The sequence below is a fragment of the Rhinopithecus bieti genome, unplaced genomic scaffold (assembly GCF_001698545.2).
Source record: "Rhinopithecus bieti isolate Rb0 unplaced genomic scaffold, ASM169854v2 scaffold_4655, whole genome shotgun sequence".
Classification (NCBI taxonomy): Eukaryota; Metazoa; Chordata; class Mammalia; order Primates; family Cercopithecidae; genus Rhinopithecus; species Rhinopithecus bieti.
The window spans coordinates 139,650-165,003 of NW_016804517.1; the positions used below are offsets into that span (position 1 = coordinate 139,650).

At 38.7% G+C, this 25,354-nt stretch overlaps 3 protein-coding genes across 4 annotated transcripts in view; 2 read left to right on the forward strand and 1 right to left on the reverse strand.

The window, feature by feature from the left end:
* Nucleotides 1-17,554, reverse strand: part of PTEN (phosphatase and tensin homolog) — a 107,633-nt gene extending 90,079 nt beyond the window's left edge. Inside the window, exon 1 of one of the 2 annotated variants that reach the window (XM_017868857.1) lies at nucleotides 16,792-17,554. In XM_017868857.1, the coding sequence (XP_017724346.1) occupies nucleotides 16,792-16,870 (79 nt within the window). In that variant the 5' untranslated portion in view covers nucleotides 16,871-17,554. The remainder of the gene's footprint in view (nucleotides 1-16,791) is intronic. The other variant, XM_017868858.1, reaches the window with a different exon arrangement.
* On the forward strand, nucleotides 17,047-21,079 carry LOC108527532 (uncharacterized). The gene is made up of 2 exons (XM_017868852.1): nucleotides 17,047-17,309; nucleotides 17,422-21,079. Exons 1-2 carry the CDS (start codon nucleotides 17,047-17,049, stop codon nucleotides 17,837-17,839), a joined length of 681 nt encoding a protein of 226 aa, XP_017724341.1. The 3' UTR covers nucleotides 17,840-21,079.
* KLLN (killin, p53 regulated DNA replication inhibitor) lies at nucleotides 18,837-21,079 on the forward strand. Its single transcript, XM_017868861.1, is given in 3 exon segments — nucleotides 18,837-18,985; nucleotides 18,987-19,180; nucleotides 19,182-21,079. Coding segments are annotated over 3 exon segments (540 nt in total). The 5' UTR covers nucleotides 18,837-18,841; the 3' UTR covers nucleotides 19,384-21,079.
* Nucleotides 21,080-25,354: the final 4,275 nt, after the last annotated feature.

Here is a 25,354-nt window from a genome sequence, read left to right on the forward strand (position 1 = left end):
GGGGAGGGATAGCATTAGGAGATATACCTAATGTAAATGACAAGTTAATGGGTGCAGCACACCAACATGGCACATGTATACATATGTAACAAACCTGCATATTGTGCACATGTACCCTAGAACTTAAAGTATAAAAAAAAAAAAGAGGAATTTGTCCCAATATATAAAACATAAAATCATTCCTGTACAGATCAAATTAATGCAGCCTAAAATCTTATTTTCTAAAGGGAAAAGGTACATAGGTACAAAGCTTGAACTATAAATATTAAGAGGAAGAGTGCTCAAAAAATGGGGTTTTAAGAATAAAGAAGGGCCGGGCGCGGTGGCTCAAGCCTGTAATCCCAGCACTTTGGGAGGCCGAGACGGGTGGATCATGAGGTCAGGAGATCGAGACCATCCTGGCTAACACCGTGAAACCCCGTCTCTACTAAAAAATACAAAAAACTAGCCGGGCGTGGTGGCGGGCGCCTGTAGTCCCCGATACTCGGGAGGCTGAGGCAGGAGAATGGCGTAAACCCGGGAGGCAGAGCTTGCAGTGAGCTGAGATCCGGCCACTGCACTCCAGCCTGGGCGATAGAGCGAGACTCCGTCTCAAAAAAAAAAAAAAAAAAAGAATAAAGAAGGAATAGTCAGGAATAACACAGGAACATTTAAATATTTACTAGGTACCAAATCCTGTGCTAAGAACTTAATGAATATTGTCATTTAATATAGAAGACCAAGGTTCTACTTCCAGCTATGCAATCTAAAGCCCATAACCTCAGGTAAATCACTCATTCTCTGGGCCACATATATTTTTGTTTTGTTCTTCTGTAAAATAATAATAATACCACTTGTGTTAACTTCTTCACTAATTATTTCAGGGACTAAATGGGATACATGAAAATATCTATAAAATTGAAAAGGACTCTATAATCGTAAATAAGGGGTTGTTATTAGATGGTGCATGAATTCTGTTATTTAAATTTAATTTGTCTCATTACAAGGCAACTCAATATGGTATTTTTATAAATAAATTGCAAAAGGAGGAATTCTGGCATATTAATTAACTTAAATTGACTTTAGTATAAATTTTAGGTTCCTTCTAACACTTTCTAGTTAATCTGCTGTCAGTGCCAAACCAGAATGGAAGACTGCCTATCTATAAACTCTACTGAAGTTTTCTACTTCTCCAAACAACCTGACCTCACAACTTTCATGTTTTTATATTATATGAATCTGTCATGAGTATGAAATCTGCACATACTTTTGTTTTGAAATAGAAGTTTAGGTATCTTCCTAAATGGAATCATCACACTCTTCAACAGTAATATCAAGACTTGCTAGTAATTCTTCTCGTTAGCAATACTACAAACTGGTTCATTTGGCAACAAATCTGCAACTTGCAAAAACAAACTAAAATACCGTATACTCTTTAATCCAGTAATCCCACTCTAGCAATATATTCTAATAAGCCAAAAGTAAACTATATAAACATATACACAACTATACTGTTTATAAAAGAAAAAATGAAAATAACCCTAACACAGTATAGCAAACAAACCATGGTAGTTAACCTCACCTGATGAAATATTACCTCTATAGCTTTAAAAGTATCTGTTGACAAATAAAAAGTGTATTCATGAAAAAAAAAAAAAGACCAGAGAACAGTATGAAAACACTGATTACAACTTTGTAATAATGTGCATATAACAAACAGAAAGATAATTTCCAGTGACACACATCTAAAATAGAACTAACTTACTTTCCCAATTGAACTCATTAAACTTAAGAACAATTTTTAAAGCTATCTATCCAAACCAGATACAGGAAAATTACACACAGGTTTACAAAATTTAATTTTTAAGGGAACAATCAAGGTGCTCTGAACCTCAATTAAAGTTAAGCAAATTAAAACTTCAGGAAGATATCAAGTCACTCACTGATAATGTTAGCAATACTCTAAAATCCAAAGTATAATTTAGTGTATTAGCTGACAGTGCACTAGACTTCTCAACTATTTTAATCAACTTTTCTTCATAGCAGGTATTAATTATGAAATAATCTATCTCCAGACATGGTGGCTCACGCCTGTAATCCCAGCACTTTGGGAGACCGAAGTGGGTAGATTACCTGAGCTCAAGAGTTCAAGACCAGCCTGGGCAACACAGTGAAACCCCGTCTCTACTAAAATACAAAAAATCAGCTGGGCATGGCAGCGTGCGCCTGTAATCCCAGCTACTCAGGAGGCTAAGACAGGAGAAATGCCTGAACCTGGGAGGCAGAGGTTGCAGTGAGCCAAGATCACGCCACTGCACTGCAACCTGAGTGACAGAGCAAGACTGTATCTTAATAAAAAGAAAAGAAAAAAAAGAAATTATCTACAACTGCTCAAGCCTACATCTGTGATCCTCTAAAAATTTAAGTTGCCCAACTAACTGGTTTTAACGAGTATACCAAACAATTACCTTCTTCCTAGGTCTCTGGACGAATATGATAAGACTGGTTTCCTGTTTCAGAACTCTGCTGCTGTTAAAACACACACACACACACACATTCCTCTACAGTTTTGCTCTCACTAAAAACATCTAAGACTGACCACTAATGAATCAAAATATAGATATAACTTACATATCAGCTTTCAAAAATATTATTAGTTCAATGATATGTGTCAGACATACTTGTCAACAGCATCATATACTTGAACTAAGCCAAATGCCAACTAATTTTCTATAGCAAAATCACAAAAAAAGCATGTGAAAACTGTAAAAGTTAAAATCATAATGCTGACCTGGCATTACCATAAAGTTCCTAAAACAGCACCTTTAATACTCATGTTTACATTCAATGTTAGATTTATAAGTTGATTCTGTAATATCATTCTGCTTACAAAAGCTATGCTTTTATCATTTATTCTGCCAGAGGTGATTATCCTAAAAGAGGTTTTGGCTACTCTTATAATTATGCAGAAAGACATAAGGCCACTAATTTTTACAGCAAAAAAGATATTCAAACAGGTAAAGTGCAGAAGATGTTAAGGGATACCAGTATTTTGAAAAACAAAAATCTAGTAACATTTAGTGCATATTCTCTCAACAATAGCTGCATTTTGAAAAAATAAGATTCCAAAATTTCCATATGCAGTAATTATGCAGACCTAACCATGAACTAATTCACCAATACTTGAAACCTACTATACATAAGGTACTCAGAAAACAAAGTTCTAATACAAATGTGTCTCTGGCAAGGAAGTTTTCTTTTTCCAATAAGCCAACTGCAGAACTTTTATAGTTGCTAATAACAATCAAAATCAACATTTCAACGCCCTCTTAATTTCAATATTTAAAAGAGAAAAGTTCCAAACAAGTGTGTGCTAGATTGCATCATTTTATATTTGGCTTTAATGTAATAAAATCAAGTCTCTTTATTCTATACTGCAAGCCAGGAAATTGGTTGGAAATTACTTACTTTTTTTTCAACTGGCAAAAATAGCTTTGTCTAAGTGCTGCAGAATTTTAGTCTAAAGAAAAACATAAACTAGAAATGCAAGTGAATTTTTAAATATGAAAGCAAACATTGTCATTCATTACTATATTAGTAAGAATCATAGAAGATTGTTCTAATAATATAAATATCTAACAATATTAAATGATTCCTATTCCCACAGAAGGTTAGTTATTTTAACTATTACATCAACTTTATAATCATACTTGACAATTCATTCTTAAGTAGTGAATTATCAAAATATCTAAAATTACATATACTAAAATATTAGTCAAAATCATTTTAAATTTTAATAATATGCAATTGTAAAATATATTAACAGATTCAAGAGTAAGTCTGTACTGCTTGGTTTGAATAGGTAACACCCTTAGTTTTAATAAACTACCTATAAATGCTTGTTATTGAAGGGATACCATTTTATTATGAAACCAATTACTGTAATGGTGAAAAAGTACAATTACTAATTATGATTAGCTGTAGAATTTTCATATTGAAAGGACATACAAAAAAACAGAAAATATTTAGGCTGCAACTTCAGAGAAAAAACTAAGTTAACCGTTTCAACCAGTAAATAAGCTTTTAAAACATACAAGTTTAATACATGGGAAGATAAAAGTGCCAATACTTATATGGGAGGGACAGGAATAAAAACAAGGGACAGAAACACATAACACCTTTCACACCCTTTAAATACTACTAAGTAAACAGAATAGGTGATGACTTTTAAACTTTTAATATTCGGGTAAAAATCTCACCTACATATGTGCCTCACTTAATGTAAGAGATATAATTTATGTATACATGTCTATTCAGAAAGGCCCAAAAGGTATTTTTTTCATAGCCTATAATTCAGTTCTCACCGAAGTCTACAAACTGATTCTAGTACACCAATCTACTTTCCTCACAGATTAATCTAAAAATTGGCAAGATGTTTCCTGTAAAAAAAAAAAACAACAACATAGGCCACAGACACAAAGTTGCATTTGAAAACGTAAATTCAAAACCATATCTAAACTTAAATATTATTATGTTAATCATTTGGCATAACAAATTTCTCAAGAAAATGTCAACATAATAAATAAAATAAGGTAAATTAAAATCAATCAGATTCTACAATATTAAGCCAAATACACAATTTTAAAGACTTATACAATTTGGTAAGACCAAATTCTTGTGGGTGAAAGTTACAGAAACAACTTCTATAAGTGGCTTAAAATGCAACAGCAAAATCTGAAATGGGGAAGCTAATTTGCATACAGACAAGAATTAAGTTGTAGAAGATGAAGCAAAGAACTTGAAAAACATTTAAACAAATTTTTAAGAAATTCTTATTAAATCAGCTCCCTGAGTCCTGTAATACTGAATTCTTATATATCTCAGCCTATTAGGAAAACTAGTTTAAAATATCAAAATCTTGTATAACTTAGTATCTCAAGTTAAAACATGATTGTCCAGTGAACTATCCAAACCAACGAGAAAAAAAAAAAAAGAAACGAACCGAAATGACTAGAAGGCCAGGCGTGTTATTACACCAATCGTCTAGGTGCTCAGCCAGTATCTGCATTAACAGAAAAATATAAATAACAGTATAATTATTAGGTTTCATTTTTGCAAAAGTTTAAAATTTGATATTAGTTTTTATAAAAATCATAATTAGCAGATTATTCCAAAAACAGTGGTGTCAAAACCACTTATATCACTAAATTATCTTAACTTTTTCATACATTTGAGTAACAGATGGTAGGCCTTAGTTCTTGGACACTACACAATAATCACAATCTGTATAACCTTTTCAGTATTAAAAAAAATCCAAATAGTATTAATAACCAGCACCTTAGCATATTTTATAGTATTATATATAATCATAACCACAATCTAGATATGTAAAACTGTGTCATACTTTCAGTATACTAAGTTATTTATTTTATATCGATTTCCTACAGCTAGTCCATGGAAGATATTCAGATGTAAGAGTATTTCTTGGGTTGCCAAAAAGCATAAATGCGTACACTCACAAACAAAATTATTTTTGCCATCCCTGTTTTCATTAGCACCCCACGAGAAGGTATATACCACACCTAGATCAAAATTTCCTTAAGTTTAAGAGTTGAAACAATTTTACCTCATTTGGAAAAATGGTACTCTAACAAGTAATCTGGCTTTTAATTAAAAAGAGACTAATTTGTTTCTACCTCAATATTTTAAATATTGTTTTGTTCTAACTATATGAATAAATGAATACCGCCTCATTGATAAAAAAATTATAATTGAATAAAGTTAACATTTGTTTTAGTATCTGACACTTAAAACTATGATAAAACAAATGCAAAATTTTAAGCACAAATACTAGTACTGATTAAAATGCAAATAAATAGCAAATTGATCAATTAACATCACATTGATTACCTGGGCAACTGTGCAAATATAAACCATTCAAACATGCTTCAGGGAACAGTAACATCATTACAAGTCAATACTCCTTTTGATTAAAAAAACAGAAAGCAATAGTGTTATTACCACTTTACTATAAAAATGATGTGGCAGTTTATTCTAATTACCTTCTATATCCACTTTAATTTCAACACAATGTAATATTCTTACAACAGGAAAAGGAAATTGATAGATCAAAAGTATTCTGCTAAATTTTACTTTGTCTCACTTAAATAAGTAAAATATGCTTTCATATTTTCATATTAAATACAAGTAGAGTTACTATATGTAACTTACGGGGAAAAGCTTCAAGGCTCTAACACTTCAGTTGGGTTTGTGTAACATTATGATTTCATGAATCAAAACCATGAAAACCTCTAATATTTAGGTCATCTTAAATCCACTTAAAAAATCAGAAAATAAAAAAATGGAAACAAGTTTAATAAATGTGTAAGTACAGGAAAATAAATATTTCTGATGATTTCACCATTTAAATTAAGGCAACGACAAAGTGCTACGGAAATTATTTTTTAAAAAGAACACGCTCAAGTTCATGAACTAGGTTTGAAAGTACATGCATATGAACAAAACTGGAAGCTAAAATGAAAACATTAAGTTTCACAGAAGTAGGACAATGGGTGATTTTAAAATTCTTTTAGTCATGTTTTAATAAAAGAAATTTTCTTAAGTACAATAAGCACATAGTTTTCATTCATATACTGAAATAAATATCATAAGCCTTATTCAACTGAATTGTAACAATGAGTCCTATTTGTCTTAAATAATTGGTATCTCAAAATATCCCCAGTATTTCAAAAAGAATTGTTAACGTCAAATCTTAAATTTCTTAAGAATTTTTTAAAAAATAAGGCCTTGACGTTTTATTCTGCATTCAAAAGTGAGAGGCAAAGCAAACTGTAAAATCACGCAAACATAAAAAAAATCACAGCAATCTATTCCTAGAACACTTTCGTAATTATATTTGTCTTCCCTAAAAACAAAACAAAACCAAAAAATTCAGAATCCACTAAAGTTACCCCCTTGGCATCTTCCCATCTCTGGGCTAACCTAAAACTCCATTCCGTTTTGGTTTTTTTTTCTAAAACTTCACTTTAATACAAGTTTCTAATTTAGATAAATAAAGCACTTTAATTCAACAGGTTGGCATAGCAAATTTAGGGCCTAGAAAAGAATGCAACACATGGATCAGAGAACCTTAGAGTCAGCCCTATTTTCTTTACCTAGAAATATTTAAGAAGTTTGTATAGCTCGTCAGAAATTTGCAATTTTACACTGTACATTTAACTTCATCATATCTGACTATAATAAAAGCAGCTTTAGAATAAAAAAGCATAAGGTCAAAGAATGCATTAAATAACAAAATAGAGAAAAGTAACTCCCAACAGTTCAACAACTACATAATTAAAGGAAAAGGATTACTTTAAAACTACTAGCAAAATTAAAAAAAAATTTAAACATCCTTCTGAATACTACATACAGTATTATACTTAAAAACGCTTACGGAAAACATCTTCAACCTTTTCTAACAGAAGTTCAAAGCAACACTTTCATAATCAGCCAAAGAACACATGAGCCCTCTGCAAATAAACCTTTTTTGTTATTAGGGATATCTTCTGTGGACAAAGCTCTTATTCTAATACAAAGAATACTGGCCTAGCAGCAGTCAGAAAACCCAGATGTTAGGACTAACTCCATCACTGATTAGTAAGTTGACCTTCTTAAATATCACACCTGAGGGCAAAGGTACTGATTTTCATCAAATATTATACTTATTATATACCAGACATTTCACACAGCATTTTGGGATAATTCTTTGTTGACGGGGAGGGGTCTTGTGCCATATAGGATGTTAAGCAACATCACTGGCTTCAAACCCCTAGCCAATAGCACACTCTACCACCCCAGCTGTGACCACCAAAATGTCTCCAGACAATGCTAAAAGTCCTAGAGGAGGTGAAAGAGGATCACCCCCAGATGGCAACCAATAATTTGAAAAAAGACCACACCTACACTTTTAATAAACCTAAAAATCCACTGTACAAATTTAGGATTTTTACTTCCATTCTGGAGTTGTTGAAACAGGGTTCACTAAGGTTAGGCAGTGTATCTACATAACTGATAAGTGGCTGAGCAGGGATGTATTTATTTATTTTTGAGAGAGGGTCTCACTCTGCTGCCCAGGCTGTAGTACAGTATCCCAATCACAGCCTGATGCAGCGTCAAAGTCCCAGTCTCAGGAGATCCCACCTCAGCCTCCTGAGTAGCTGGGACTACCAGTGCGCACTACAACACCCGACTAATTTTTGTATATTTTTGTAGACACAGGGTCTCCCTATGTTGCCCAGACTGGTCTCGAACTTCTGGACTCAAGCAATCTGCCAACGTTGGCCTCCGAAAGTACTGGGATTACTAGTGTGAGCCACCATGCCCAGCCTTGAGCAGAGATTTAATCTGGACTTTAGGTCTAGCCAACTCCTAATCTATGCTCCATTTCACCATACTGCCTTTCTAAACTCACTACCTCGTCTATAAAATCAGGATAACATTTTCCATGCAAAGCTACTTAGAGTTTACAGGTCAAATGAGATAATGCATGTATAAATTCTAATAACCTAAAGGAGCATAACATGTTAAGGGTTTGCTTCGTGGGAGATAGTGTTCATCGGTGGTCCTCAAAGTGTGATCCCCAGACCACCAGAATCAGTATCACTTGAAAACTTCTAAGAAATAAAAATTCTCAGGTCCCAATCCAGACCTACTGAATCAGAAACTCTGGGGGTGGAGCAAGCAATCCATAGTTTAATAAGCCCTTCAGGTTATTCTAACACACTGAAGTTTAAGAACCACTGATGTAACATAATGGGAAAAATACTGCACCGAGTGCCAAAAAAGCCCGGCATCCTTCTTCAGACTCAATCTTTCACTAGCCATTAACAAGATACTGATTCCACTGGAGCTACAATTCCGAAGCTGCAAAAAAATAAAATAAAATAAAAAAGAAAGAAAAAGAAAAGTAATGCCTGTTCTGTCTGCCTCTTAGGTTGCCTGTTTTTCTTTGCAAAATCAAATGAGCTAATGATTTTAAAAGTGTATTGTTAATCAAAAACTACGTAAGACAGAGTATATACTAGCTAATTCAGTATCTTTCATAAATGATTCTTTCAAGGTATACAATAAGTTTTACAAAATGGTCAAATTAAGCCTAGCAAAACTGTGTTTTTACCTTAGAAAAATGAATAAAATAAATTTTTAAAAAATCCCACGTATTCCATTTTATCGCTGACAGTGTAACATAATTTATAATACACACTAAAAAAAATACCTAAAAAAATCAAGCTTAATGACATCCCCAAAATTTCATTTTAAAAGTACAGTTTTCAATTCTATCTAAATCTCCAATCAGTTTAGAGTAACCAGAATACTCAAAAGAAGTCTCACAAAGAGAAGGAATTTTAAATGGAAAAGAATCCTGCATTTTGAAATAAGCAAAAAGTTTGTAACTTTAAACATGTATATGATATTTATTAATCACTCTAAACATACAACTATTCAAGCCACCAATGGTAGGTTAAATTTTTAAATGCATCTCATTAACAGAGTATCTGAGGCCAGGCACGGTGGCTCATGCCTGTAATCCCAGCACTTTGGCAGGCTAAGGCAGGCAGATTACCTGAGGTCAGGAGTTCGAGGCTAGCCTGACCAACATGGAGAAACCTCATCTCCACTGAAAAAAAATATAAAATTAGCCAGGCGTGGTGGCGCATGCCTATAATTCCAGCTACTTGGGAGGATGCGGCAGGAGAATCACTTGAACCCAGGAGGCGGACATGGCAGTGAGCCAAGATCGCACCACTGCACTCCAGCCTGGGCAACAAGAGTAAAATTCCATCTCGAAAGAGTATCTAATTCAAATCACCATGCGTTTCACAATACCTTAAATAATTACATCCTCTTCAAAAGATCAAAAGTATTAAACAAATAAAATTCACAGAATACAATCTTTGCACTAGTAAAGAACAGAGAACCTTATTGTACTTCAGCCTGAAAATCTACAAAAATCAAAGGAAATAAAAGTCAAAGCTATGCTTAAGTGCTCTCGTATTAAATCAATAGTAAGTTTCAGGTAGTGATCCAAAGCAAAAACTAAGTGCAAGGAGAGAGATTGATTTAGAAAACTCAGCTGTGCTCAAGATGCCAAAATGCACAATTCAATTCTACAACCTAGACATGGACCAAAAATATAGCTAGTTTACAAAACACATAAAATGCATTAAAAAAATCACATAATCAGACAGTTACATAGTATCAGACAGAGTGTATTCACTCTGCAATATAAAACACGCAAACAAACAAACAAAAAAAAAAATTCCACTCACTGGAAGTCAAGTGCTTCACTACTAAGGGTGCTGTGGTACATCTGGGAAATCAGTACAGGTCAAGGGGGGGAAGAAAACAACAATCCCTATGTACACACAATGGCCTTTACTGGACAGATAAGCTTATTTCATTTTTCCCCATATTCAATAAGAAAACATTAAGAAAAAAATTCTTTAGTTCTTTAGTTCTTTCTTCCCACGTCTTGCGCCTAAATCATATTGAGAATCCTGGCCAAATGTGGAAATAGGACACAATAATACAGAGATTGAATACTTTAAAAGTTCCCATATTATGTTAATGCATTACAGATTATATTAAGTGTAAATTTTATTGTAATAAATGTAACTTGACATTCAGTTGCAAGACTCCCTCGAAAAGCTGAAATTTTCAAAAGGAAATGCTAAGAAATACACCTCTATTGACCAAAGTTTACATAACTCATACTAAGTTTATTACATTTGAGGCAGAGTTTACTTTATAATAAAAATGTATGATAGTTAAACTGACCTATCTTCAACACTAAAGAAAATTTAAGATTATAACAAAGTTTAAAATTCTACTTCACTATGCTAATAGGAAGTTTTGCCTTTTATGTCTTAAAGCAAATAGTTTTGATTGGCATAATTTACTTTGGTCAACAGTTTGAGTAAGCAGAGATTTATTTCCCATTTCTGATGAAACAGCAAAATCACAGACATGTCATACTCGGACTTCCTAAAGGAATACCCTTATTTTTAAAGACACTTATAACTGGAAACAATTAAAATCCTAACATGGCCCAAACTAAGGAAATTCAGTTACAATCATACACCATAACTGAAAACACAAATAACTTCCCTTCATACATAACCTGAAATTACAGTTTTTCAGAGCAGTAGCTACCATGTAAGTATTTACAGTGTGGCAGGTACCATGCTAAAGGAATTACTTATATTATCTCACTTACTATCCAAGATAAACGTATGTGGTAGGTTCCATTATCATCCCCATTTTCCAGATAAAATAGATTGAGAAAATCTAAATAACCTACTCAAAGTCATCCAGCTACTAAATGGAAGATCCAGGATTATAAGACAAGCAACCTGGCTCGAGAGCCCACACTGCCTCCCTAAAATCTACAATGAAACAATGTATACACTTAAAAGTATAGATAAATGTAATACTGAATATTTTAATGTAATTTAAAATAGATCTGACCATATTTAAAAATTATAGAACAATCTTAGAACAATCCAAGGTAATCTTTTCTTTAAAGAAACAAAAATTTGTTTTTAATAAATATTAAGATAAAAGGTTTGCTAACTTTGCATACATATATACACACACACACAGACAGAATTCAAACACTTGTTAGATTCACTGTTCATATTCGAAGTGACAAGTACTGATAACAATTATTTGTATAATTACTTAAAATATAATGCATAAACAGTCTTCTTTTTTACACTATGTGGAGATTAAGAAAATTCCTTTGATGGCAGATACAGCTATAATATCCATCTCTAAATATTCTGAACACTGGCCGGGCGCAGTGACTCACGCCTGTAATCCCAGCACTTTGGGAGGCCGAGGCAGGTAGATCACTTGAGGTCAGGAGTTCGAGACCAGCCTGGCCAAAGTAGTGAAACCCCATCTCCATTAAAAGTACAAAAACTAGCTGGGCATTGTGGCATGCACCTGTAATCCCAGCTGCTTGCGAGGCTCAGGCAGGAGAATCACCTGAACCTGGGAGGCAGAGGTTCTAGTGACCTGAGATCCCGCCACTGCACACCAGCCTGGGCCATAGAGTGAGATTCCATCTCAAAAAAAAAAAAAAAAAAAAAAAAAAAAAAAAAAAAAAAAAATTCTCAACACTGCCAAAAAGTAATGCCTTGAAGATGTCCACACGTCCTAATGTCAACTGTTGCAAATGAAGAGTCTGCCTTAACTATACATAACTAAAACTTCCCAACTAAAGTCTAAAGTTAATTCACCCCTAAATTATGTTACTCTTCTTATATTAATAATTGCCAATACTTATTTAATCCAGTGCAAATTATTTTAGAAGAATGAAATTGCTAATATTTCCTCTGCAACCAATGAAAAAAATTCGAAAAACTAGGGGAACAGGTGAAGAGTCAAGTACAATATACTAATTTCACCTTTCTTGACAAATGAAAGTATTTTACATTAGTGAATGCATATATTCAACATGTACAAAGAGAATCATCACAGACCAATATACTTTTAACCACCTACGGAACAATGTATATGTGGCAGTAATATACCCTATAAAAGACTTAGTTATCAGTTTGCTCAGCAAATCCTTACCAATCTAAGGTCAGTCTAACCTCAACATTATTCTTTCTGATAGCAACTGCATTAATTTCAAAGCTACCAGATAGAAAGCAATTATAAAACAGAACTGACTACCCCAATCTCACAAATTTCCTAAGTCACTATCTTCAGAACAAATCCTAACATCTTTTCTTAACGAATTTGGACCACGAGATGAATTCTTCAGTGCTGACTTTGAAAATCAAGTTTAACAGAAAAAATGAAGAAAAAAGTAACAAGAGTAAGAACTAATGGATTCTATGTAATAAAACTTCAGAACTGTTTGTTTAACCCAATGGTTTCTACAGAAAAAAAAAATACATTTCTTAAGCTATGTTAACATCACATTTTCTGGAAGCTAAATCCTTGTAGTATAGCAGAGGCCTCACATTTCAATTAAGCAGAAAATTGTCATATGCATGCAACACTTTTACAATTCTCTTTACAAACTCTGAAGTCACACACAATATCAATAATAAAACTGATTTCCTAAGCTTTTGTCTTACTAAAAAGATTGAGATGAAAATTTAAAAATAAACGTTTACTTCAAGTGAATTAATGTTAAAACTTTGTGAACTGAATTTCCCATAACAAATACTCCTCCATTAAAAGTCACTTAAGTGATTACTTCAGAAGTAGTTTAAAATATTTTTTTAAGTGTTGCGCTATCACCAAATGAACAAACAGCAAATGGAGGCAAATTTCAAAATAACACTAGAAAATAAGAATTGAAGACTTCTTCACTTTCAAAAAGTAAGCCATTTCGTAACACTAAGAAGTTTATATATTTTATGTGGTTATGAGAAAGCAGATACACTGTTCCACACAAAATTAAAATATCACCAGTTGCTTTCCCCATGATATTAAAATAAAATTCTAAAAGGTAATAAAGGAACTTTACTATCTTCTAAAACTAAGTTTAAAATGAAGGTGGTTATACCTCACCATATTTTATTATCTTTAATCATTTAGTATTTACTTAGTATATTATAAGCAATGTAAACCTGCATTGATGACTACACCGCTGTGCAAACTTTTACACTGGCAGCAATAAAATTCCTTTTTCCTCACATAAACTGTACATTTCTCCTTTCAGTTGTGCTTTACTCTTGAATAAGCACTATGAAAAATGAAGTTTGTAAGTTACCATATAGCAATTAGGTGGTCCAGTCAAGTTTTTCAGGAAATATAACTTAGCAGATACAAAACAATGTAAAATAAATATTGTGAATAGAATATTTTTTAAAACCCTCATGATTAATTTCAGTAATCACTTACCTTGAGGTAATTTAGGTAACTTCAATAGTCACTGTACTCTCTACAAGTTGAAAGTATTCCCTGTGAAGATTTATTTGAAAAGAGACAAATCTACCAAACAATAAAAACACAACAGAAGCCTAAAGTTTCCACATACCCCAAATATACTAAATTTTTCTATAGTCTCAAATTCAGCACTATATTTCAGACTAATATTAAGTATATAACCCTACTAACAAATGTTTAGAATAATTTAATTTTCCGATATTTTAAAACTGAATTATTGTCCTCAGTTTTCCTCGGAGAAATGGCTTCATTATTAATCTTTCTTTATCAGATAAAAATACTCCAATCACTACTTTCATAAGGAATTTAACTTCTCACAGGTTAGCTGCTGAAATAAATACTACAACATGCCAAAGACAAAGTCCGCAATGACCATTTTAATGCCTTCCCACCCCATAAACAGAAAACAAGCAAACCAAGTACGTTGGAATATCAAAGTTATTGGGAGTGCAATTATCAAAAAAGCAAGCACTTCACTGACTTTCCTCACTGACTTTTTTTCATATCAACTTTTGGCTCAATAAAACCACAACTCTAGAAATCAAGTGTTACTAGTCATTTGACACAATATTTGATACTGCTTTCTATGCATAACTAAAAGTACAATTTTAGAGAAAGTTTTAAGTCACATAAATTTCATGTGTAGAGACCCACATACTCTGAGATCAAAGAAAATGCCAGTCACATCACAGCTCACATGTAAAAACCTGGTAGAATAATTTCAAGGTCTTAATAACCCTGACAATTTTAAATCAAGTGGGAAAAGTAAAAGTAGTGTGTATGTACTTTTAAGTGCTGAAAGAAATCTGTCTCCCAGAAAGCATTCAATTATTTTCTTCAGAGGATTTTTTTTCAAAGTTACATAAACATTTAATTTTTTTGTTCCTATATATTTGGATAACTGTCAGTAATTCATGCTAATAGTAAACTGCTTTGGAAGTCACAAAAGAATTTTTTCCATAATTATCTTCTGGGCAAGCGGGTTTAGCCTTAGTAACATTTTTATCTTCCAGTTTAGCCTTAGTAACATTTTCAATTAATGCCAACTTCAAAATTTGCAAATACTGTTTTAAAACAATATTATTGACTTAACAGAAAACTAAATTTTGGGAAGCTACTTCTTCAGTAAATTTTATATTCATTTCAAAACAAAAACTTGGGCAAAATTAACTGTGCACATTTATATGCAGCTAACATAATCCAAGGGAATAAAACCTCTCCCGATATAAACGTCGTCTTAAAAAAAAACTTCCCCACAATTTTTAGCAGGACATATAGACACTGCAGTGTCACACTATCTTTAGACAAAATGCAACTGATACTTGCTAAGAAATAATTTTTATCAAAAATACTCTGCTAGTACTTATGCAATTACATAATTTTAACTAAATATTGTCCACTGCCACAATTCGCATTACCAAACTCATATTACCAAATTTTAGGCCTTGATAGAGCCTAAATGCTTCAGTCATTCCAGACCAATAACTTCTGTTTTCACATACCTTATACACTGGCCTACCAATAGGTCTCAATTCCTGTCAATACTTCCCATTCTGCAAAATGAGGGCCCCATCCCCATTCCTAATCAAAACCAGTCTGTTGTACCTGAAACTGCAAAGATTCATGCTTTTCGATGACCACTAACTTTTGAAGCCCGAAGGCCTAACTTTTAGACAACTAAAGCTATACACTGTTAAAATTCTTGGGCTTCTGTCTTATTCGACAAGCTGACTCAGTAAATTTAATACACTGTATGAGAAAAGCTAACATATCTACAATCTAAAGCTGGAGTAAACCCTTCTTGCCAGCATTTCTGGATATTAGCTGGTAAAATTCACTTGACATTCTACACAAATCAGTGAAATTAACAATACCAAAAGATGTCAGAGAACCTGAAACCTAAAAACGGTGAGCAGCAATTCTGGCATCACAATACTCAAATTTCGAGCATGAACTGAAGTTTTATCTTTGCAATCTTCACTTGCCACACACAATACCCTTGAACCTACACATTGTCATCTGGGATCAAAAATTACTCAATATCCATTCCATGTTTATGACAAGAGCACTGAATATTAAACGCTACTGAAGTGCAAATTTCAAGCCCTATCCTACATCACCCCATAGGGAGAGAAAAAGGTAAATATAACAAAGATCTAGTAAGAACGCCTTATAAGGTATATTATGGCACTATTGATTTCAAACTACAAAACTTCTAAATACAGTCCAAAGTTGTAACTTAAGTGTAAAACATTAACAAAACTACTTCTTGCACTCAATGTGCACCATATATACTGAAAATTATTCTGCTTCTAAAGTTATGCAAATCAGTCATATTTTAAAAGAATCTATCAATGCAACCCAGGAAACTAAAACAATCACTGCAAGATTCTGATGCAATATGCATACGTGCAACACTAATTTTCATTTTATTCTGATCTAAACCCTTGATCTAGGGCCTAAGCCAAGATTTAATCGAAATATGCTCAACCTCGAGCGTCTACTTTTTTGTTCATTTAGGAGACCGGATTACCGAGCTCTCTAATCCACTAACAGCACTGTATTCTGTATTAACGGACAATAGCCCTCAGGAAGAGACCGTATAGACAGCCTAAGCAAGCAATCGGTGCCTTGACACTTGCAACCAGGCAAGAGTTCCATCTAGCCGAACACACCCTAGGTTGAATACACAGAAAAGAAACACAAAATATATGACCTAGCAACCTCGACCAGGGTTAAATGTTGTAGTCGCCCAAACTAGGGACATTTTCGCATCCGTCTACTCCCACGTTCTAAGAGAGTGACAGAAAGGCAAAGAGGAGCAGCCGCAGAAATGGATACAGGTCAAGTCTAAGTCGAATCCATCCTCTTGATATCTCCTTTTGTTTCTGCTAACGATCTCTTTGATGATGGCTGTCATGTCTGGGAGCCTGTGGCTGAAGAAAAAGGAGGAGAGAGATGGCAGAAGCTGCTGGTGGCGGGGCTTCTTCTGCAGGATGGAAATGGCTCTGGACTTGGCGGTAGCTGATGCCCCTCGCTCTGCCGCCGCTTGGCTCTGGACCGCAGCCGGGTAATGGCTGCTGCGGCGGCTGCTGGATGGTTGCAGCGACTGGGCCTGCTTCTCCTCAGCAGCCAGAGGCCTGGCAGCAGCGGCAACGGAATGGGGAGAAGGCGAATAATCCTCGGAACGGCTGCCTCCTCCGGCGGCCTCCGGAGCCCGGGCCACGGGGGGTGCGGCGGCGGCGGAGGGGAGGTTTAAAACCGGCCCGGGTCCCTGGATGTGCCGCCGCCGCCGCCGCCGTGTTGGAGGCAGTAGAAGGGGAGAGACCAACTCTCCGGCGTTCCCAGCCCTGGAAATGGTGACAGGCGACTCAGACCCCCTCCCTGGAGCTGCAGCCGCCGCGGCCGCCGCCGCCGCCGCTTCTCCCCCCCGCTCCAGGAGCGGGAGGTGCCGCCGCCGCCGCGCCTCAGCCGGCTCCCGCCCGAGCCCACGGCTTCCACCTTCCCTTTCAAGAGAAGCCGAGGAAGCGGCTGCACGGTTAGAAAAGACGAAGAGGAGGCGAGAAACGCCGCCGCTGCCGCCGCCGCAGGCCGGCCGGCTCCCCTAGGGCGCTGCCCCCGCGGCTGCTCACAGGCGCTGAGAGGGGCTCCGGGCCGCGGCCGCCGCCGTCTCTCATCTCCCTGGCCTGAGCCCGGCCTCGCCTCACAGCGGCTCAACTCTCAAACTTCCATCATGGCTGCAGCTTCCGAAAGGAGAGAACTGAGCGCAGCCGCGTCCCGGCGCCCGAGCGCGTATCCTGCCGCAGTGCATAAAGAGTCCCGCCACATCACCGCCCGCCGGCCTGCCCGCCCCCTCCGCCGCCGCGCCGGGATCCCGGGCTCCTCGTGAGACCGAGGGGAGGCGGGAGGCAAACGAGAGGCGGACTGGACCGTGCCGGGCGAGGGGAGGGCAGGGCAGGGGGCGGTAGGCGGGGGCAGGAGCGGTAGCTCCCCGTGCTAGCGCAAAGCCCCCAAGCCGTAGGCTCTACTGAGCATGCCCACTGTGGCTGCCTTGGGCTCGCTCGGGCCGGTTCCGAGCCGCCAGCTTGCAACTGCACTTGCCGCGGCTGCTTTTGCAGCAACGCGAGGCGAGGATAACGAGCTAAGCCTCGGCCTCTGCCCAGAAACCCAGCCGGAGGCAGGGTAGGCTGTTGCGGGGCAGGAGTGGAGGACTGATGATGAAAGCTGAGATGGGTGCGTTGAGCAGTGTCACTGATTTGAGTCTCAGGTTACCTGTGCACAGGTGGAAAGGACCAGGTGACCACGCTGGTCAGTGTACAGGGAAATGCAGGGACGGTCCCTGCAAGGGGAATACCCTCCCCCTGCCTCTGCCCCTGGATTTCCGCGGCGTGGACTGCATTCGCTCTTTTGCATCGCTGTGGATCACAATCGTTCGCAGAGATTTGACTGTAGCAGCCTTTGCCTAGAGATGCCTCCTTCCCCCAACCCTGTGTCCTCAGGATGTCAGTCTTAGCACAAAGAGCAACCTGCTATTGTGTCTCCAGCATGCATCACCTCATCCGGCTCCCTTGCAGCGCCCCACCTCTCGCTTCCCCGGTAACTCGGCTCGTTCGCCCTAAAAATGAAAGCTCTCAGCCGAGCGTGCTGAACGTGAACACATCGCCGTTGAATTTCCAGGGCCCAAAGGGCACCTATCTAAATGAACTGAAAGAGGATCCCCGTGAGTAGGACGCACCCCGCAGCCCTCTCCTGCGCCCGCTCCGGTGCCCCTAGGAGAGTAGAGCATCTCTCCCCCTCCGGCTCCAAGTCGGTTCGCCGCGTCGGACTCAAGCTCGGTTCTTAGAGACCACCTAGCCCCGCCCCCCCTTGGCCTCCGTGAAAACCCGGCGGGATGGATCGCCCGGGGCCAGGCTCCACGCGCCCCGGGCAGACCATGCACGTTCGGGGTTACCGGGTTGAGTGGAAAGTACGGAACGGTAGGAAGCTGCAGCCCAGCGAGTGGGCGGGGCGAGGAGACCTAGGAGGGTTCAAAAGGGGGGTGGAAGGATACACGGGCCACAGTCGGAACTACTTTCCGAAGGAGGTCACGTGTGTTCCTAGTTGGGGAACTTTCCAAATTCCCACTCCCCAGTGATAGCTCCCGAGGCAAGTACTCTTCTTCTTTTGCTCGGGGTGTTCTCGCCTGGTGCAGGCAGCAGAACCCCAGCCCTTCCCGCGCCGCGGCGGAAACAGACTCGGACCAGCCTCCGAAAGGAACGCTGTCGGGGCTGGCGCTTGGGGAGCTGGTTACACAAGCACCCACATCCAAACACGTGCCCCCGCCTCCCCGCCTGCTGGCTGCCGCCGATTCTTACAGAACGCGGGGAGAGAGTCCCCAAGCTAGTCCCATTCCTCGCCTGCTACCCTAAGAGCAAGCCAAGGACGGAGACCTGAGACTCCTTGCTCTAGATCGACCTATACTGCGCCTTCCCAAACGTGGGAAAAGGAGCTGGGCGCTAGGGGTCTCGGGCCTCTCCCTCGCTGATGCCCTGCCCCTTAGGGTGAACCCTTTTAGTTCTGTGCTTGCGGGTATCTCCTGCTGCAGCCCAGAGCTTGCATTCTCTGATGTTGCAACAAACGTCCAGTCACTACCTCTGAGCTGGTGAGCGCGCCCCACCTACTGTAGACTCAGCCAAGTGACTTATCTGGTCTGAGAACCTCGTCAATGGCCGTCAGCCCAGAACAAACCTGTCAAGTCCGCTTACAGCCCCGACTGGGCAGACCTGTCGCCGTGAGAGAGCTAATTCAGAAATGCAGAGAGTTGGATCGCGCTCCTTCTACCCCGCACCGCACCCGTCAAGGATCTACAAAGCAAGTAGTCGACCCGCTTAAAGAGAATGAGCATCAACACCAGTCTGGGAATTTATTATTTTTTCAATTCCCTTAGGAAGTAGAACTCCAGACGACAATTTGAGTGAAAAAATATCTAACGAGACCTAGGTTGAAGCACTGAGTTGTTTTTCAAACTTTTGAGAGAATGAGAATCAATCTGCATGTGTGTTCAATAATTGTAAGTGCCTAGGAAAGTCTAAAGAGGATTTATGCTGTATTTGAGAAAGAGGACTGTATATGTGCACATCATAGTTGTAGGCAACCTGTGAAGACTGGAAAACCCAAGAGACCTAGCGCAGAAAGCCACAGGCTATTACCTAACTCTGGGACTACTAATTAAACCTGGGATATTTACAGTGTTCTTAGAGATCTCTGAGGCTCCGTAAAACTTTGCACTTCTATACAGCATTTAAGATAGCTCTACAGGAGTTAACAACCTGCTGAAGCTTCAGTGTTGATATTTATTGAAGGCTGGTTTTGTGCATAGTTCTAGTCAGCTTGGGAAAGGCAAGGACCACAGTGGAAAAGGAAATGGAAAGCAACCGGAAAAGAATAAAAGAAAGGCCTCCAGTTGGTTTCCAGAGATGCAGATACTATCCACATAGCCTAGGGTGAACTACAGATTTCATTATTTTATAAATAACCAAGGATAAGGAGTTCCTGATGTCTAGGTGTTCTACTAGATTGTATGGTAAAAACCAGAGCTGTGTTTAATTATCAATTACTGCGTGGTAGAAAAAGGGGGAATGGAGATGAACCTTTAAAAGGGGAGTAGATTAGAGAGGGGTAAAATGTCTCACATTTGTTTCTCAGGTTGCTGATCTTGTCCCCGGAGTCCCTGTTATTAGCACTGCCCTACTCTGCCCCTCCCCTAGAGCCTACCCTAAGTGACAATTAGTCTCGTAGTATCTGAGAACCTCTGAACTCCGCTTTCAGGGAAGAAAATGAAACAAGGGTGCATTCCTGTCCCTGGTGCGACAGGGTCCTCTTGGATTCCATGGCACAGAGTTACTCTGGAGCAGAGAGGATCTGCATCACCAGCACTAAAGTGCTGGAATATGAGACCAGCCTCCAAGTACTTCCATCTGGCTGAAAAAAGAAAATGGGAAATGGGTTTTGCTGCTTCTCTAAACATCAGGTCCCTCTACTTCTCTCTAGTGGTGAATGAAAGGATCATCAATGTTGGCAGATATTTGGCCAGCCCGACAGCAACATCAGGTGGTTATTAGGAGTTGCTGAATAAAATCCTCCTTCTGTTCCTAGTGTTGTTTCTGAAAGAAATACTACTGATGCATCCTTTTCCAATTTTTTGTTTTTCTGTACCTTTCTACCCAAATGGCTGGCCCTATCTAAAGTAAACAAAGTTTCAAAAATAGTACTTTTTTAAAGTTCAATTGAAAATACCTGCTTGGCTGTACAGATATTACAATACACTGGTCTCCAAGCACTTCTTCTTTTTTTTTCTTTTTTTTTTTTTTGAGACGGAGTCTCGCAGGCTGGAGTGCAGTGGCATGACCTCAGCTGGCTGCAACCTCCACCTCCTGGGTTCAAGCAATTCCCCTGCCTCAGCCTCCCGAGTAGCTGGGACTACAGGTACACACCACCACGCCCGGCAAATTTTTTGTACTTTAGTAGAGACAGGGTTTCACCATGTCGGTCAGGATGGTTTCATTCTCCTGACCTCGTAATCCGCCTGCCTCGGCCTCCCAAAGTGCTGGGATTACAGGCGTGAGCCACCGCGCCCGGCCGCACTTAGTTCTTTACCTGTCTGGATTCAGAACCAGAATACCATAGGGAGAAGTAGAAGTTTATAATAAAGGGAGAATTATATAAAGCTTCAAGGTGACTGTAGATTGATTAGTAAGCATGATAAACCAGCTTTAATTATCGTTTCTAACAGCTGATTCCAAAACTCTATTGTTACTACATTAAAATAATGTCCAAAGAAAATATCTTTCTTATTTTCTTTGATAAGCGAAATGACCAGCAACTTGATGTGGACGATATAAATACTTGATGTGCTCTTTGTAGGTCCTCTGCTAAGATGTCTTTTGTGTAAACACTCTGATCGCTATAGTGCCTTTCTCATCTCCCATACACTGACCTTTCAAAAAGGGATCTAACTCAGTAGCCTTAATTTTTAAACAATCTTCTCTATCTCTGTCTGTTTAACTACTGTTTTCTAAATAATACAGAATATAAAAATATAATCATTGGACTGAATTTAAATCCATTCTTCCAAGAGTCTGAGGTTTTCCCCTTATTTCATTTATCCTAATAACAAACATCATTGTTCTTTCAATACAGGTAATTTTAAGACATTCTCCAAAAGGCACTACTGTGGGTCATACAAGTAACTATATTCTAAAAGAGAATTTTCTATTATGTCTACAAGCTTCCCATGTCCCAAATCTCTCCTGAAGCTATTTCAGATGCCACGGTGTCATCTTTCACATCTTGGTAGAGAGATGTGCTGTATGAAATCATCATTCTCAGAGAAATAAGGGTTGACTTGGTTGCTCCTGAGAACCACAGAGCAGACCAGGTACTCACTGTGTCCAAGTGGCATTCCGAAATTTTGTCTTGGACCATGGAGCAATACAAATAAAAAAGACCTAACATGACAAGACACCTTTGACTATGTTAGTCTCCAAGCTAACACTGGCTACCAGTTATTCCCCTTAATACTAACTCTAGCCATATGGAACACATAGTTTGTTTTTTAGACCTCCCAATAATAGAAAGAGGTAATTCCCATATACCAGCAAATATTGGGACACCTACCAGGTGCTTCACAGAATAACCCGAATTTTATTTTATTTTTATTTATTTATTTATTTATTTTGAGACGGAGTCTCCCTCTGTTCCTCAGACTGGAGTGCAGTGACATGATCTCGGCTCACTGCAACCTCTGCAGAATAGCCCGAATTTGTCTAGGTAGAGGGACATTGAGAAGGAGCCAAGACCCAGCTCTGCCTGACTCCTACAATTTTCCCCTGCAAAACATCCTTCTGGCCTCTGAGGCATCACAAAAAAACAGCACCTTTTTCAAAGAGAAAATGCATGGGACAAACAGCCCTGGAGCATGAAAAAAGGCAGACTTACAGCTTATCTGCTTTTTCTTTCCTTCTTTTCCCTTATCAAGACTCCACACTCCAGAATCTTTTTTTGCGCATCCTCTTGAGGGTAGGGGATCTTATCCCAATTCATTTATTTAATGATTCAATCAACAAATATTTGGGAGCCTATTAAGTGGCAGTACTGTTCTAAGCTCTATGGACAGAGCAGTGACTACTATGGCATATAGTGTTCACCGTCATGGAATTTAGTCTGCATTGGAAACTTGACTAATATGGCTGATGTTGTTACAACCTCTTCCCAGCCCATAGAGTAAAGGTAAAGCAATAGAAAATACCCTGACATTTTATAATTACATTGTTTTGTTTTTGAGACAGAGTCTCGCTCTGTTGCCCAGGCTGGAGTGCAGTAGCACAATCTCAGCTCACTGCAACCTCTGCCTCACGAGGTGCTCAAGCGGTTCTCCTGCCTCAGCCTCTCGAGTAGCTGGGATGACAGGCATGCACCACCATGCCTGGCTAATTTTTTGTTTTTTTAGTAGAGACGGGGTTTCGCCACATTGGCCAGGCTGGTCTTGAACTCCTGGTCTTAAGGGATCTGCCCTTCTCTGCCTCCCAAAGTGCTGAGATTACAGGCATGAGCCACTGCACCCGGCCGGATAATTGTTTTCAATTATCTATTGCTGCATAAATTGCCTTAAAACTTTCTGCTGTCTTCCTCTTGGGACCCAGGCACTGTGTAAAGAAGTTTGGGCCGGACCACTGAATGATGAGCAACCACAGCAAGAAAGGAGTCCCTAACCATTTTAGCTACTTTAACTGAGGTCCCAGACATGTGGGAAGCCATCTTGGACATTTCAGACCCAGCCAAACTCACAGCTGAATAAAGCACATGTCTGACCTGAACTGATACCATGGGGGCCACTTAAAACTTAGTGGCTCAAAACAACTACCACCATTTACTTCCTCACAATTCTGCAACTGGGGAAGGGCACAGCTGGGCAGGTTGGCTCCCTCATGACATCAGCTAGGGTCTGACATGTGCTTTATTCAGCTGTGAATAATTCAGCTGGGCCCGGAGTGTCCAAGATAGCTCACCACATGTCTGGGACCTCAGCTAGAGTAGCTAAAAATGGTTAGGAGCCTCCTTTCTTGGTGTGGTTGCTCATTGTTCAGTGGTCCAGCCCAGGGTTCTTTACACGGTGCCTGGATCCCAAGAGGAAGACAGCAGAAACTACAGGGTCTCTTAAATCCTGGGTTCAGAAGTTCCAGAATGTCATTCCACCTTATTCTCTTGACCAAGCAAGTCACAAGGACAGCCCAGATTCAAAAGGAAGGGAAAGATACTCTACTCTTTGATGGAAGTAGCGGCTGGGATAAGAGAAATTGTTGCCAGTCAATTTGGGGAATAGTCTATCATGATCCATCCTCCAGCTACAACAGTATACATATGCACATATATGCACGTGTGCGCACAAACACACACACACGACATACAGAATACATTCGCTCCCTTTCTCCAAAACTATTATTCTGTATAGCATCAGTGTTAAAGTTCAAGATCTAGTAATATATACCAGGCTCAGATGTGGATGAGGCATTTCAGATGTAGCTTCTCTTCATCTGGAGACCTGTTACCTAAAAGACAAGTTACATACACAACATAAAATACTGAAAAGGGGATAGGATAACTGCAGTAGACACGCCTGTTTGAAAATGGGGAAAATGGAGGGCAAATGGCAGTCATTAGTCCATAGCAATTCTGAAATCCCGCCAAGCACTGTTACCAGTCCTCTGAGGATCAAGTTCCCCATTAGTACCTAGGTTGGCCTCCCTCAGAATAGTTTCCCAATGCATTGTTCTCAAGAGCTCTTAGTTCCACCCTCTGGGGTCTAGACCAGGATCTCTGAATCAATTTTCCTTTTTCATAAGAAACTACCTTCCTTGAACAGAGGCTTCAGAAATAACACAACACATCTACAGCCATCTGATCTTTGACAAACCTGACAAAAACAAGAAATGGGGAAAGGATTCCCTGTTTAATGAATGGTGCTGGGAAAACTGGCTAGCCAGATGTAGAAAGCTGAAACTGGATCCTTTCCTTACACCTTATACAAAAATTAATTCAAGATGGATTAAAGACTTAAATGTTAGACATAAAAACTCTAGAAGAAAACCTAGGCAATACCATTCAGGACATAGGCATGGGCAAGGACTTCATGTCTAAAACACCAAAAGCAATGGCAACAAAAGCCAAAATTGACAAATGGGATTTAATTAAACTAAAGAGCTTCTGCACAGCAAAATAAACTACCATCAAAGTGAACAGACAACCTACAGAATGGGAGAAAATTTTTGCAATTACCCATCTGACAAAGGGCTAATATCCAGAATCTACAAAGAACTTAAACAAATTTACAAGAAAAAAATCAAACAACCCCATCAAAAAGTAGGCA

Bases quoted from the DNA above. Each gene is read 5' to 3' on its own strand.
- LOC108527532 (XM_017868852.1), top strand. From the start codon at position 17,047: ATGGTTGCAGCGACTGGGCCTGCTTCTCCTCAGCAGCCAGAGGCCTGG. The intron at 17,310-17,421 runs GTGACAGGCGAC...GCCGCGCCTCAG, and splicing joins CGTTCCCAGCCCTGGAAATG to CCGGCTCCCGCCCGAGCCCA.